We start from the raw sequence: 16,850 nt of genomic DNA on the forward strand, positions 1-16,850 counted from the left end.
ACACAGTAGAAAAAAAAGAGTCTATATACATTGTGTGCAAAAGGCATGAGGAGGTAGGTGAATAATTACAATTTAGCAGATTAACACTGGAGTGATAAATGATCAAATGGTCATGTGCAGGTAGAGATACTGGTGTGCAAAAGAGCAGAAAAGTAAATAAATAAAAACAGTATGGGGAGGTAGGTAAATTGGGTGGGATATTTACCGATGGACTATGTACAGCTGCAGCGATCGGTTAGCTGCTCAGATAGCAGATGTTTAAAGTTGGCGAGGGAGATAAAAGTCTCCAACTGTAGCAATTTTTTGCAATTCGTTCCAGTCACAGGCAGCAGAGAACTGGAAGGAAAGGCAGACAAATGAGGTGTTGGCTTTAGGGATGGTCAGTGAGATACACCTGCTGGAGCGAGTGCTACGGGTGGGTGTTGCCATCGTGACCAGTGAACTGAGATAAGGCGGAGCTTTGCCTAGCATGGACTTGTAGATGACCTGGAGCCAGTGGGTCTGGTGATGAATATGTAGCAAGGACCAGCCGACTAGAACATACAGGTCGTAGTGGTGGGTGGTATAAGGTGCTTTAGTAACAAAACGGATGGCACTGTGATAAACTGCATCCAGTTTACTGAGTAGAGTATTGGAAGCTATTTTGTAGATGACATCGCCGAAGTCAAGGATCGGTAGGATAGTCAGTTTTACTAGGGTAAGTTTGGCGGCGTGAGTGAAGGAGGCTTTGTTGCGGAATAGAAAGCCGACTCTAGATTTGATTTTAGATTGGAGATGTTTGATATGAGTCGAAAGTCACTGTTGAAAGTTACTGACCTCTTCAGTAAGGCCATTCTACTGCCACTGTTTGTCTATGGAGATTGCATGGCTGCATGTTTGATTTTATACACATGTCAGCAACGGGTGTGGCTGAAATAGCCAAATCCTCTAATTTGAAGGGGTGTCCACACACTTATGTATATACAGTGCATTCGGGAAGTGTTCAAATCTCTTCCCTTTTTTCACATTTTGTTACGTTACAGCCTTATTCTAAAATAGATTTTATTTTAAATCCTCATCAGTCTACACACGATACCCCATAATTACAAAGCGAAAAGGTATTTAAAATTAAAAACTGAAATATCACATTTACATAAGTGTTCAGACCCTTTCCTATGAGTCTAGAAATTGAGCTCAGGTGCATCCTGTTTCCATTGATCATCCTTGAGATTGATTGAAAACTGATTGAAAAATGTGTGGTCATACACACATCCTGACAAACATAGGTGCTGGGCTAATAAAGAATACTAGTATCGAACAAGAAGGCCCGTACACTGTTAAAGCTCCCAATTCAGCCGCTTTACTGACAACGTTTACATCCAAAACGGGTCTTCGTCAGGTCGAACAAACAAACTGAGTGCCCATATCCCAAAATATACACATTTCACCTCACATGACCATTGCAGACGTGATGCATGGTGGGTGCAAAAACAATTTGTCTATCTCTAATAATTTAATAACAAGGAGATGGCTACATGTACTAGTTCCAGAAAATAATATATTTTGCAAAATGACCAAGTAGGTGACCTGGAAGGCAAGACAAATCAAAGTGACATATTCATGTAAGAAAGAGTCTGATATTAAACTCATGGTTCAGACCTCTATGAGACATGGTACACAAACGGTGAATCCAATACAATTCTCTTCACAATAATAGATTATCAGTATCAATTCAATTCAATTGGACATGATGTGGAAAGGCACACACCTGTCTATATAAGGTCCCACAGTTGACAGTGCATGTCAGAGCAAAAACCAAGCCAAGAGGTCGAAGGATTTGTCCGTAGAGCTCCGAGACAGGATTGTGTCGAGGCACAGATCTTTGGAAGGGTACCAACAAATGTCTGCAGCATTGAAGGTCCCCAAGAACACAGTGGCATCCATCATTCTTAAATGGAAGAAGTTTGGAACCACCAAGACTCTGGCCGCCCAGCCAAACTGAGCAATTGGGGAAGAAGGGCCTTGATCAGGGAGGTGACCAATAACCCGATGGGCACTCTGACAGAGCTGCAGAGATCCTCTGTGGAGATGGGAGAACCATCTCTGCAGCACTCCACCAATCAGGCCTTTATGATAGAGTGGCACATGACAGCCCGCTTGGAGTTCACCAAAAGGCACTAAATGACTCTGACGATGAGAAACCTGATTCTCTGGTCTGATGAAACCAAGATTGAACTCTTTGGCCTGAATGCCAAGCGTCACATCTGGAGGAAACCTGGCACCATCCCTACGTTGAAGCATGGTGGTGGCAGCATCATGCTGTGGGGATGTTTTTCAGCATCAGGGACTGAGAGACTGGTCAGGATCGAGGGAAAAAATGAACAGAGCAAAGTACACAGAGAACCTTGATGAAAACCTGCTCCAGAGCGCTCAGGACCTCAGACTGGGGTGAAGGTTAACCTTCCAACAGGACAACGACCCTAAGCACACAGCCAAAATGTTCAAAGACCCCAGTCACCCAAGTCATAGACTGTTTTCTCTGCTACCACACGGTAAGCAGTACCGAAGCTCCAAGTCTAGGACCAACAGGCTCCTTAACAGCTTCTACCCCCAAGCCATAAGACTGCTAAACTATTAACCAAATGGCCCCCGGACGGTTTACATTGACACCCCCCACCCCTCCATTTGTTTTTTACACTGCTGCTACGCTGTTTATTATAGTCACATCACCCCTACCTACATGTACAAATTACCTTGACTACCCTGTACCCCCGCACATTGACCCGGTACCCTCTGTATATGGAGCAGCAGGTAGCCTAGTGGTTAGAGCGTTGGGCCAGTAATAGAAAGGTGGCTGGATCAAATCCCCGAGCTAACAAGGTAAAAATGTCGTTCTACTAAGCATACAAAATATGAATGTCAGCGCAATGCAATGCTTTCCATTGAAGCAAATTCAGTAAATATTTGTTTTGATCCTTTAATTTACAGACATAAGTACATACACTTAGTGTAAAACAGATGCAAACGTTACACCATTAACACATTTTCGTGCAGCAGGATTACTGGGAAACTTAATTGGAAGCACACATGACTTTGCACCATTTCAACATTGTCTATCATAGTTATTTTACAGAAACAAAGCAGAGTAAAATTAATATTATTGCCACATGTATGATTCTAATATGCATCATAATGAAGATCGGCACAGGAACACATTCATCAGACACTTAAGAGATCGAGTCCCTTTACTTAACAGTCTGCTATGTAGTATTTGCAACAATTGAGGCACAGCCACTTTGACAAACAGAACTCTGCGTCGACTCTGTACCTTGACCTATCATTTTTTATTAAACTTAACCAAAACCACCTTTCTTGTGCTCACAATTCCTGTCAACATTGTCATAGGCACCCCAACCCTTCAAAATTATTGGTATCCAATAAGATAGGAGCATTAAACAATGGAAGTGTTGGATGAGGTAAATAGGAAATTGTCTTTAGAAAAAAAAAATATTTCTGTAAAATTCTGGTTGAAAACCGGTTAAAAATAAATAAACCAAAAACCACAGTTTGTCCATTGAGATCCCTGCTTAATCATTGGTTCATTGTTTTCTTTCCTCTAAAGAAATATAAATCTGACAGATTGTTGCACGTCAATCAAGATGCATTGTTAGAATAAATACAGCATTGATCATAATAGCTATTCAACAAACATAAGGAATAGCAGTAAATTAAGATAAAAAGACACAGGTATTGATAAAATAACTGACTCTTAATCCCAGACAAACTACAGGAGGCACAAATATACAGTGCCCTCTACTTGCAGTGAGCAATGACATAAACCAACATACATTTTAAATACCCCTCCACCAGTGAGGGCCCTTATAAATGCCTGACTTATGAGCAATAAACATACTGAGGAAAGACAGTCCTTGCCATACTACTTTTTAAAACACCTCTTTCCCCCAGAAAACAGTATTTTTGGTGGAAAGATATTAGAAGCAGAGTTAGTTTTTGTATAAACAATTGCTTAAAATGTGTGGGTCATGTCTTAATAGGAAAAAAGTACCCGCCCAGCCCTACATCTAATCTTCACCCACAAGGTGTTGCTTTGGAAGGGTTAAGTGCAAAACAGGGGTAACACAATCTATGTGGTGCAGGGAGAAAACTATCTACAAAGAATTCTCTCCACACACACCTCAGTGTGTGGTACAAACAAAGACAGACATAGAAAAGCTGTGACAAGAAAACACCACTATCTCGCCCTTTGTCTGACCAATATCAATTATTTCCTCTGTGTATGATCACGAAGGTGCAACCCTCAATCTGTCTGTTTTGTTATTCATTGTTTTCTCCCCTACCCAATTATGAATAAATCAAGAGTTCACATGTCCTTCTTCAGAGCCTCTGCACAAGTACTTGAAACAGAGGAGAGAGACAGTCAGTTACTGAAAACAGTGGGAAGAGGGCAGGGGGACAACTTTCAATATTCACTACTCATCACTGATGATGTTCATGCTTTGGTCCACAAAACAACCCATTAATACGCTGTATAAATGTGTGTGTAACTTTTAAGCGCTTCTTTTCACCACCAGCTTTCTCTGACTTCTCTGGCCAGTGATAAGACCTGACTAGCAGTAGACAATATACATGTTATGTCTGTAATTGAGTCCCTGTATGTGGTGTAGCCAGTCGCTCTCCACAACCTTTCATGTCCACCTCTCGTCATGTTGCTGCCGGGCTCACTGACAGTGTGTATCCATGCCTCCACTGTCGTGTTGGAAATGATCTAGAACTTGACGCAGTGACCGGTGTTCACCATGAAAGGAGTGCAATTCAGTTTCTCTTTGTGTCTGCGTTTTGGGGGTGTTTTTATTTTTCGGTTCTTTTCTTGAAAGATAACGTTTGTCCCTTACAATGGTCCGTATTTGGCTTCATATCGGGACATGATGTTCTTGCAGCGACCACAGTCCTTTCGCAACTCAGCCACTTGTAGCCGCAACGCCGCATTTTCCCTCTCCAGAAACGAAGCGCGCACTGTGATCTGGTTCTCCTTCAGCCGCCGGGCGTCACGTGAACGTTTGGCTGCCACGTTGTTCTTCTTCCTCCTCGACCAGTATTTATCGTCCTGTGGGAGACAGAGGATTTTAATACAAAATAATAAAATCAGTGTTGTGGAAACATCCCTAATCCCAGACAAGCCCCTTTATTTCATGGCTTACTACTCACTCATTAATTTTTCTGGTGTAACATAGTGATACTACAATCTTCATCAACCAATGATTATTTGGTGCCTAATTGCAGTGGCTACATTCTCATTATCCTACTACAGAACAACCAGTTCCATCATTCATCACCTCCCTGAAACAAATATTCACTGGTCATCTTACCTTCTGCTCAGTGGGCACAAAGACCTTTTTGGCCTTCTTGATCATGGGCTGTGGTTTGAGGTCCTCGTCAGAGAACTTGTGTTTGCGTGGGTTGAACAGCTCACCCCCAGGCACGCTGGACAGCACCAGGTCTGTGGGGTCCGGTTGGAAGTTGATGTCCACCTCAATGTCCTCCGGGTCGATGGGAGTGGATGTGAGTCGGTCTGCAGACTTCCCCTCTAGAGGGAGACAAAGTCAGTTCAATGATGAGTATGAGTATATTTATTTTGGTAGCTGTTAAGTATGTTCTTATAATCTTGAAGGCTATAGTTAATAGAAAATTCAAACTGTTTGCTAGATTTTTTCCTTAAGACATACTAAGGTCAGCACTATATGAATACTGCTATTTGTTAATGCTGTAGAGCTCAGGTTTCACATGTACATGTCCATGTGTGTGCTTTGGGCAAGGTGTCGAATGCATCGGGTAAGTCTATTTGACATTTGTATACAATATGGGAGTATCTAGTGTCAGCATGTTGCAAGTGTCTATTACAGTGTCAGTGTATGTGCATGTTGAGTTCAAAGGTAGAATTTGTTACAGTGGTACTGTGTCTGGGCTTTTAACAAATGGGCCCCAACAATGTACCTTTTTTATTTTTAGACACTTCAACCTCCGTTGCTTCAAACCCAGACACAGCATCTTCATCGTCCCCATCTTCTTTCTCTTGTTCAGCTGGCTCTAAGGTGAGTGTGACGGTCTCTGTGTCAGGGGTGGTGAAAGGGGGTCTTGTCCCCTTGGTTTCCTCCTGGGCCAGGCTCTTCTGCAGCTCCTCCTCTAGGGTGACTGGGATGCCATTCTCCTGCAGGAACTCATCCAGGTCCATGTACTCCAAGTGGAAGGTCTCCCCGTCATAGGGGATGGTCTTCTCCCAGATGGCAGGGGTAAGGGAGGCGGACACCCCTCCAATGCCTGTACCTCCAGTCCCACCACTGGCCCCTCCAACACCGGCCTCGCCATTATCGGCAGAGCACAACTTCTTCTTCTCTATTTCTGTGGAGATAACCGTGATGAGCATAATGGGTGAAGGTTGCACGGCCATGTGAACACATACAGGGTGGTAAATAAAGGAAGATAGAAGTCTGATGTCATGGAAAGAAGTAGAAAAAAAGAAGTGGTGAAATGACAGAATGAGGGAAAAGAAAAGAGGGCTGCATCAACCCATAAACAACGGGTAAGGGAAATCTGGACGTGTCAACACAGTCCCTAAACGCAAAAACGAACGTGAAAAAAATATTAATTGCCCTTCAAATGCAAGACAATTATGTACTCATATTGTATGTGAAAAAATTGTTTGATTGCAGTGCTCTAGGACAAGTAGGGGGTGTGAGAACTTTATGTTCTTTTTTCCTCCCTCAGTTCAGTGCCTCAGGGGAAACTGGAACAGCAATCAGAATGTACAAAGGGTTTTCTTCCCCAGTACTGTTCTATACTTGGCACATTTGAACAACTATTGAACTAGTCATATATAATGATCAAACATAGCAGATTTTAAAAAATGTGTCCAGTTGTTTGAGGGTACACAAACGCTCATTAAAAGCACTACTACGTCTCCATACACCAGTCAACATGTCCGCGAAGTCAACGATCACATCAGATCTATGCAGTTCACATAAAACATGTATACATTGGAAAGGATCTCTCAATTCATCCACAACGACACCAGTAGGCTAGTCTTACCATCGTCGCCTTCGAGAATATCAGGTGGGGGAATGTCCATAATCTTCTTCAAAACAATAGGAAACGATTTCTGTGGATCCGACCCAGGCTGCAGAGGCGCCTTGAATGTAGTTTCCCAGGCACTGTTAGCAATATCCGTGGATAAATGAAGTCAAAGCAGTATTTCAGTCTGTTGCTTTGAAACCCGTTTCACAAATTAAAACCTTGTCAAAACAAACACCACAGATCCCGACAGTCATAGCCTACCGCGAGCACTGTTTTCTTATTCATGAGCTTTACGCCTCTTCAGAAAATACTCGGCCTGGATTGGCCACATATGTAACTTTTAATATTGAGTAGCTGACAGAAAACTCGCTGGTTAGCCAGTCAAAACAGAAGCAGTAGAACACACCGGGAGCTCATTGGCTGAAGGAACACTCCGTTTCAATCCTTCGTACGGAAATAACTGTACATTGCGTGCAGAATGTCAATATTGTGTCTCCTGACTCCTATTATTGCTACACTTAGCAGCTAAACCAGATAGATCTGGAACTGTATGACTATGGCCATTCACTAACCCTGGGAACTGGAGGAGACGAAGACAATGATGCTTCGCGACATTTAATGTCAACTACTAGGCTATCAAATCGTAGTAGGCCAGGCTTCCCCAACCGGCGGTGGTTTTATTTATAAAAACACCAGGAAATCAGCTCCAAGTATTCCCACTCATATAGACATATGTGGTCGTATAATAATTTCCTAGATTTTATATTGCACTTTTCTACCAACTGAGGTACTCAAATCACTTTACATCGTGAAACCCACCTCACCCAACATCAATGAGTAGCACCCACCTCAGTGATGCACTAGGATTGTGCCATAACTCTCACCACACAGTTGGACAGGTGGGGGGTGATATATGCCAATTGGGAATGAGGAGGGTGATAAGGTGGCCAGGTTGGGAATTTAGCCATGAAACCGGGGTGAACGTCCCTACTCTTACAATGAGCGCCATTGTTAAGGCCTCTTGTGGTTAATTTGCAGTCTACTTTAAAAAAAAAAACTGTTTATTATGGTCCGCCCCCGACCACTCAAGAAAAAAATGGCCCGCGGCTGAATCTAGTTGAGGATCCCTGTCAACGTTGGATACTTACTTACGTTTTATATGACGATGCATTGCATCCAGTTTCTCCTCTGCACGACATGATGACTGGGTGCATTATACATTGATACATTTGTATCCACACTCGTGACCAAACAAAACACGTGTGTTCTTTTCTCTCCTTCACGTGCAGCGACAAGCTGTTGAGGGGCGTGGTTATGGCACGTGCAAAAGCAGCACTATACTGAACAGCTGGCGTGTCCCTATCATGTATTTACACGCAGCGCAACCGTTCTACCATTGGATTGGAAATGTGTTAATAACATATGAGTCATATCCCCTCACTTTACACCACATCAATAAAATTGTTATATTGATAATGGTTTCCGATATGCTAATAGACTATAATTCTCACATTTCTGCGCGCACACGCACATCCAAATGGGGCTTCAACATCAGTCTGTTTTTTGTTGCAGGATGTTCAGACAGGAACATGATGTACTAAACCCATTCCACCACTGCTCTTTAAAAAAAAGTACAAACCAGTCATTCCAAGTAACAACAATACTTAATAGCCCATGTTGGACATACCTGGAACCAATTAAGGGCTTAATTTATTGGGTGAATTAAATCTGATTGTTTGAGTTCTAGTTCACCTATGTATTATCTATTTAGGTCAGTGTCATATTTTGTATGAAGACAGTTTGTACAGTGGATTTCAGTCTGACCTTCAGACAATATGAACCTTTATGGCAACACAACATATGATAGAATGCAATGTTATTCTAGCATGTGCAACAGCTCAACTGTTCACTCACTGTACACTATACATGACAGAGTGGTATACAGTAACAGTACATCTGAACTTTTACAGAGTAAACAAAAGTCCAAGTGTGTACATGAGGGAGGAACTAGCCACAAATAGTTATCTAGGTTAAAATACAGGTGATATGAGCCCAGAAAATAAGTCAGTAGGCTACCTTGTATCTAGACTAGCACCTAAATGTATAGCAAAGTTATATAGACTCTGACAAGCTTCTACAAATGCCAATCTAATAGACTCTACAGGCAGTACTTGAAGATGGCTATTATTTAGTCAGGTCACAACATTTAAGATCAATTTATACTGAACTAAAATATACATGCAACATGTAAAGTGTTGGACCCATGTTTCATGAGCTGAAATAAGAGATCCCAGAAATGTTCCATAAACACATAAAGCTTATTTCAAAAAAAATGTCGTTCAGAAACTTGTTCACATCCATTTTAGTGAGCATTTCTCCTTTGTCAAGAAAATCAATTGACCTGACAGGTGTGGCATATCAAGAAGCTCATTAAATGGCATGATCCTTACACAGGTGCACCTTGTGCCGGGGACAATAAAAAAGGCCACTCTAAAATGTGCAATTTTGTCACACAATGTCAGGGATGCCTCAAGTTGAGGGAGCAAGAATTGGCATTTTGTCTGCAGGAATATCCACCAGAGCAGTTCCCAGAGAATATAATGTATATTTCTCTACCATAAACTGACTCCAATGTCATTTTAGAGAATTTGGCAGTACGTCAAACCGGCCTCACACCACGTGTAACCCAGGACCTTCACATCCAGCTTCTTCAACTGAGGGATCGTCTGAGACCAGCCATCCGGACAACTGATGAAACTGAGTTTGCACAACCGAAGAATTTCTGCACAAACTGTCAGAAACCGTCTCTGCGAAGCTCATCTGCATGCTCGTCGTCCTCACCAGGGTGTTGACCTGACTGCAGTTTGGTATCGTAAAAGTGGTCAAATGCTCACTTTCCATGGCCACTGGCATGCTGGAGATGTGTGCTCTTCACGGATGAATCCCAGTTTCAACTGTACTGGTCAGATGGCAGACAGGTTGTATGGCGTCGTGTGGGTGACAAGTTTTCTGATGTCAACGTTGTGAACAGAGTGCCCAATGGTGGCGGTGGGGTTATGGTATGGGCAGACATAAGCTATCAGACAACGAACACAATTTAATTTTATTGATGGTAACTTGAATGCAGAGATACTGTGACGAGATCCTTAGGCCCATTGTCGTGGCATTCATCCGCCGCCATCACCTCATGGTTTTCTGATCCACGCCCCTACCTTTTTTTAAGGTGACCCATAGATGCGTATCTGTATTCCCAGTCATGTGAAATCCATAGATTAGGGCCCAATTTGCTGATTTCCTTATATGAACTGTAACTCAGTATAATCTTTGAAATTGTCGCATGATGCGTTTATATTTTTGGCCATATGGTTAATTAGGGGTGTTTAAAAATGCAAATAGCCAAGGTCGTGCACAAGCACTGGTTTTCTTACTGGTGTTAGTGTGACAGTGGTACGATTGTTTGTTGAATCACACTTTTTCTATGTGTACAAACATTCAAAATTCCGCTCGTAAGTAGTATTTTAGAATAGTTTCTACGCAATATTGATAAATGAGGCCCCAGATGTGCGAAGCTCTTAGACTTGCAAAACAAAGCTCTTAGACATTCACAGATGGCTATGCTGCCAGAGGTGATTCTAACATGTAATTACTTATGTGAGAGAGACTTCTGTATTTCATTATCAATACATTTGAAAACATTTCTAAAAACATGTTTTCACTTTGTCCTCATGTGGTATTGTGTGTAGATCAAATCAAAATCAAATTTTATTTGGCACATACACATGGTGAGCAGATGTTAATGCGAGTGTAGTGAAATGCTTGTGCTTCTAGTTCCGACAATGCAGTAATAACCAACGAGTAATCTAACCTATCAATTTAACAACTACCATATACACACGAGTGTAAAGGAAGATGGGTGAGACATGTATTTCCATTTTGAATTCAGGCTATAACGCTAAATGTGGAATAAGTCAAGGGGTATGAATACTTTCTGAAGGCACTGTTTTCCAGTCTGTTAGCAAAACTGTCCTGTAGCTTAGAATTTGCTTTATCAGACCACTTCTGAATTGAGCGTGTCACTGGTACTTGCTGTTAGATTTTCCCCCACTAGATATATGGAAAGAAAAAGCTATTTGTAAACACATAACAAAATGATTACGAGAGGGTCACTGTGAATCACCAATGTCATGCCAAATTCATGTGGCATAAAACACTGATGTCTGGGGTGAGAGCTCTGATGTGTAGACTGTCTATGGGTATGTAAGCAAGTCTGATATGAACTCTATCATGGGAGCATGCAAATTAATTTCATTGTGAACACCATACACTGACAAAGAATGAAACATTCTATTCTGGATTTTCCCTTTTCTTTGATATTGAATACTGCATTGTTGAGGAAGAGCTTGCAAGTGAACATGTGCATGTGTCAAACTTATTTGATTTGAATGGCTATGGCCTGTGTCCATCACAATTCAGTAAAACATGCCAGACAGAAAAGCAAAGGCACTGGATTTGGGATCTAAATTAAAAACAGGGGTATGATGTAGAGTGTGTGAACATACACTAGGACTACATCAAGTTGTGAGGATACCTCTCCGCATAATGAGGGAACACTGTGTGCATAAGTGCCCTACGGCCTATGCAATATTCTGTATATACAAGGCCTGTTAGCAGAGGGGTTAGTTATGTACTATTAAGAGTAGGACTATGTAAAGGGAATCTCATGTGATTTACACGGACTAACTTGTCATCGGATCATCACTGCTAGCTAGCTGCTACCGAGTGGCTAACGCCCCTGCCCCAAAGCTAACACCAGTTAGCCGCGAGCCAGGCGCATCTCCCGGCTAGCAAAAGCAATTACTGTAGCTACAATACCTCTTTTGCTAACTGGCCGAGACCCTTTGTCAACACGGTGCCCCGCCGTTCCACCACGACTGGTCTGCCGACGTAACTCCATCCGTTGTGCACTCAACCGGTCTTTTCCGGACGTCGGAGCAGACGCTTCTACGAGCCCCGGCCTGCTAACTTTGAACACAGAGTCTCCCGCTTGCTAGCGTAGTAACGACTACCCAGCGGCTCCCCTGTTTCATCTATTGCTGTTCACTGGACCCTATGATCACTTGGCTACATAGCTGATGCCTGCTGGACTGTTCATTAATCACGGTCCTCCATTTTGTTTATTTTTTTGTTTATCTGTCGGCCCCAGCCTCAAATCAAATTTATTTGTCACATACACATGGTTAGCAGATGTTAATGCGAGTGTAGCGAAATGCTTGTGCTTCTAGTTCCGACAATGCAGTAATAACCAACAAGTAATCTAACTAACAATTCCTAAACTACTGTCTTATACATAGTGTAAGGGGATAAAGAATATGTACATAAGGATATATGAATGAGTGATGGTACAGAGCAGCATAGGCAAGATACAGTAGATGGTATCGAGTACAGTATATACATATGAGATGAGTATGTAAACAAAGTGGCATAGTTAAAGTGGCTAGTGATACATGTATTACATAAGGATGCAGTCGATGATAGAGTACAGTATATACGTATGCATATGAGATGAATAATGTAGGGTAAGTAACATTATATAAGGTATTATTGTTTAAAGTGGCTAGTGATATATTTACATCATTTCCCATCAATTCCCATTATTAAAGTGGCTGGAGTTGAGTCAGTGTCAGTGTGTTGGCAGCAGCCACTCAATGTTAGTGGTGGCTGTTTAACAGTCTGATGGCCTTGAGATAGAAGCTGTTTTTCAGTCTCTCGGTCCCAACTTTGATGCACCTGTACTGACCTCGCCTTCTGGATGATAGCGGGGTGAACAGGCAGTGGCTCGGGTGGTTGATGTCCTTGATGATCTTTATGGCCTTCCTGTAACATCGGGTGGTGTAGGTGTCCTGGAGGGCAGGTAGTTTGCCCCGGTGATGCGTTGTGCAGACCTCACTACCCTCTGGAGAGCCTTACGGTTGAGGGCGGAGCAGTTGCCGTACCAGGCGGTGATACAGCCCGCCAGGATGCTCTCGATTGTGCATCTGTAGAAGTTTGTGAGTGCTTTTGGTGACAAGCCGAATTTCTTCAACCTCCTGAGGTTGAAGAGGCGCTGCTGCGCCTTCTTCATGATGCCGTCTGTGTGAGTGGACCAATTCAGTTTGTCTGTGATGTGTATGCCGAGGAACTTAAAACTTGCTACTCTCTCCACTACTGTTCCATCGATGTGGATAGGGGGTGTTCCCTCTGCTGTTTCCTGAAGTCCACAATCATCTCCTTAGTTTTGTTGACGTTGAGTGTGAGGTTATTTTCCTGACACCACACTCCGAGGGCCCTCACCTCCTCCCTGTAGGCCGTCTCGTCGTTGTTGGTAATCAAGCCTACCACTGTTGTGTCGTCCGCAAACTTGATGATTGAGTTGGAGGCGTGCGTGGCCACGCAGTCGTGGGTGAACAGAGAGTACAGGAGAGGGCTCAGAACGCACCCTTGTGGGGCCCCAGTGTTGAGGATCAGCGGGGAGGAGATGTTGTTACCTACCCTCACCACCTGGGGCGGCCCGTCAGGAAGTCCAGTACCCAGTTGCACAGGGCGGGGTCGAGACCCAGGGTCTCGAGCTTGATGACGAGCTTGGAGGGTACTATGGTGTTGAATGCCGAGCTGTAGTCGATGAACAGCATTCTCACATAGGTATTCCTCTTGTCCAGATGGGTTAGGGCAGTGTGCAGTGTGGTTGAGATTGCATCGTCTGTGAACCTATTTGAGCGGTAAGCAAATTGGAGTGGGTCTAGGGTGACAGGTAGGGTGGAGGTGATATGGTCCTTGACTAGTCTCTCAAAGCACTTCATGATGACGGAAGTGAGTGCTACGGGCGGTAGTCGTTTAGCTCAGTTACCTTAGCTTTCTTGGGAACAGGAACAATGGTGGCCCTCTTGAAGCATGTGGGAACAGCAGACTGATATAGGGATTGATTGAATATGTCCGTAAACACACCAGCCAGCTGGTCTGCGCATGCTCTGAGGGCGCGGCTGGGGATGCCGTCTGGGCCTGCAGCCTTGCAAGGGTTAACACGTTTAAATGTTTTACTCACCTCGGCTGCAGTGAAGGAGAGACCGCATTTTTCCGTTGCAGGCAGTGTCAGTGGCACTGTATTGACCTCAAAGCGGGCAAAAAAGTTATTTAGTCTGCCTGGGAGCAAGACATCCTGGTCCGTGACTGGGCTGGATTTCTTCCTGTAGTCCGTGATTGACTGTAGACCCTGCCACATGCCTCTTGTGTCTGAGCCGTTGAATTGGGATTCTACTTTGTCTCTGTACTGACGCTTAGCTTGTTTGATTGCCTTACGGAGGGAATAGCTGCATTGTTTGTATTCAGTCATGTTACCAGACACCTTGCCCTGATTGAAAGCAGTGGTTCGCGCTTTCAGTTTCACGCGAATGCTGCCATCAATCCAAGGTTTCTGGTTAGGGAATGTTTTAACCGTTGCTATGGGAACGACATCTTCAACGCACGTTCTAATGAACTCGCACACCGAATCAGCGTATTCGTCAATGTTGTTATTTGACGCAATACAAAACATGTCCCAGTCCACGTGATGGACTCAGGCCCTGTGTGTAGTTAACTGACCCTCTCTGCCCATTCATCTCCATTTTACCTGTTGTTGTCTTAGCTGATTAGTCGTTGTTGTCGTCTTACCAGTTGTTGTCTTAGCTAGCTTTCCCAATCAACACCTGTGACTGCTTTATGCCTCACTTTATGTCTCTCTCAAATGTCAATATGCCTTGAATACTGTTGTTTAGGATAGTTATCGTTTTAGTTTACTGTGGAGCCCCTCGTCCCACTCAACATGCCTCAGATACCTCCTTTGTCCCACCTCCCACACATGCGGCGACCTCACCCAGCATAACTAGTGCGTCCAGAGATGCAACCTCTCTAATCGTCACTCAATGCCTGGGTTTACCTCCACTGTACCCGCACACAATCTGCTCCTTTTATTCTATGTCCAATAACGCACTAGACGACCAGTTTTGATTGCCTTTAGCTGTACCCCCAACCTACTCCTCCTCTGTTCCTCGGGTGAAGTGGAGGTTAACCCAGGCTGATGTGGAGGTTAACCCAGGCTCTGCGTGTCCCCAGGCGCTCTCATTTGTTGACTTCTGTAACCGAAAAGGCCTTTGTTTCATGCATGTTAACATCAGAAGCCTCCTCCCTAAGTTTGTTTTATTTACTGCTTTAGCACACTCCGCCGACCCTGATGTCCTTGCCATGTCTAAATCCTGGCTTAGGGAGGCCACCAAATATTCTGAAATTTCCATCCCCATCTACAACATTTTGCAATCTACTGCAGAGATAGAACTTTGCAGGCTGTCATAATTTCCAGGTCTATGCCCAAACAGTTCAAGCTTCTAAATTGAAAAATGAATCTCTCCAGAAACAAGTCTCTCACTGTTGCTGCCTGTTATAGACCCCCCTCAGCTCCCAGCTGTGCTCTGGACACCATATGTGAATTGATTACCCCCCATCTATCTTCAGAGTTCGTTCTGTTTGGTGACCTAAACTGGGTGACCTATGCTTAACACCTGGGCAGTCCCACAATCTAAACTAGATGCCCTCAATCTCACACAAATTATCAAGGAACCCACCAGTTACAACTCTAAATCCGTAAACATGGGCACGCTCATAGACATTACCCTGACCAACTTACCCTCCAAATACACCTCTGCTGTTTTCAATTAGGATCTCAGCGATCACTGCCTTATTGCCTGCATCCGCTATGGGTCCACGGTCAAACGACCACCCCTCATCACTGTCAAACGCTCCCTAAAACACTTCTGCGAGCAGGCCTTTCTAATCGACCTATGGAGCTACCACAGGGTTAAATTCTGGGGCCAACTTTTCTCTGTATATATATCAACGATGTCGCTCTTGCTGCGGGGGATTCCCTGATCCACCTCTACGCAGACGACACCATTCTGTATACATCTGGCCATTCTTTGGACACTGTGTTAACAAACCTCCAAACGAGCTTCAATGCCATACAACACTCCTTCCGTGGCCTCCGACTGCACTTAAATGCTAGTAACACTAAATGCATGCTTTTCAACCGTTCGCTACCGCACCTGCCCGCCCGACGAGCATCACTACTCTGGTCGGTTCTGACTTAGAATATGTGGACAACTACAAATACCTTGGCGTCTGGCTATACTGTAAACTCTCCTTCCAGAAACATATTAAGCATCTCTAATCCAAAATTAAATCTAGAATTGGCTTCCTATTTTGCAACAAAGTCTCCTTCACTCACGCCGCCAAACATACCCTTGTAAAATTGACTATCCTACCGATCCTCGACGATGTCATTTCCAAAATAGCCTCCAACACTCTACTCAGCAAACTGGATGCAGTCTATCACAGTGCCATCAGTTTTGTCACCAAAGCCCCATATACCAGCCACCACTGCGACCTGTCTGCTCTCGTCGGCTGGTCCTTGCTACTTATTCATCACCAGACCCACTGGCTCCAGGTCATCTGTAAGACTTTGACAGATAAAGCTCCGCCTTATCTCAGCTCACTGGTGACGATAACAACACACACCCGTAGCACACGCTCCAGCAGGTATATCTCACTGGTCATCCCCAAAGCCAACATCTCTTTGGCCGCCTTTCCTTCCAGTTCGCTGCTGCCAATGACTGGAACGAATTGCAAAAAAATAAATAAAAATAATCGCTGAAGCTGGAGACATATTTCCATCAATAACTTTAAACATCAGCTATCTGAGCAGCTAACCGATCGCTGCG

At 43.7% G+C, this 16,850-nt stretch overlaps 1 protein-coding gene across 1 annotated transcript; it reads right to left on the reverse strand.

Moving 5' to 3' along the window:
* Positions 1-2,942: 2,942 nt before the first annotated feature.
* On the reverse strand, positions 2,943-7,346 carry LOC135555561 (thyrotroph embryonic factor-like). The gene is made up of 4 exons (XM_064988089.1): positions 7,084-7,346; positions 5,992-6,396; positions 5,367-5,584; positions 2,943-5,104 (listed from the first exon to the last, which is right to left on the reverse strand). The coding sequence occupies exons 1-4, from the start codon at positions 7,121-7,123 to the stop codon at positions 4,889-4,891; spliced, it is 879 nt and encodes a 292-aa protein (XP_064844161.1). The 5' UTR covers positions 7,124-7,346; the 3' UTR covers positions 2,943-4,888.
* Positions 7,347-16,850: the final 9,504 nt, after the last annotated feature.

The sequence above is a fragment of the Oncorhynchus masou genome, chromosome 15 (assembly GCF_036934945.1).
Source record: "Oncorhynchus masou masou isolate Uvic2021 chromosome 15, UVic_Omas_1.1, whole genome shotgun sequence".
NCBI lineage: Eukaryota > Metazoa > Chordata > Actinopteri > Salmoniformes > Salmonidae > Oncorhynchus > Oncorhynchus masou.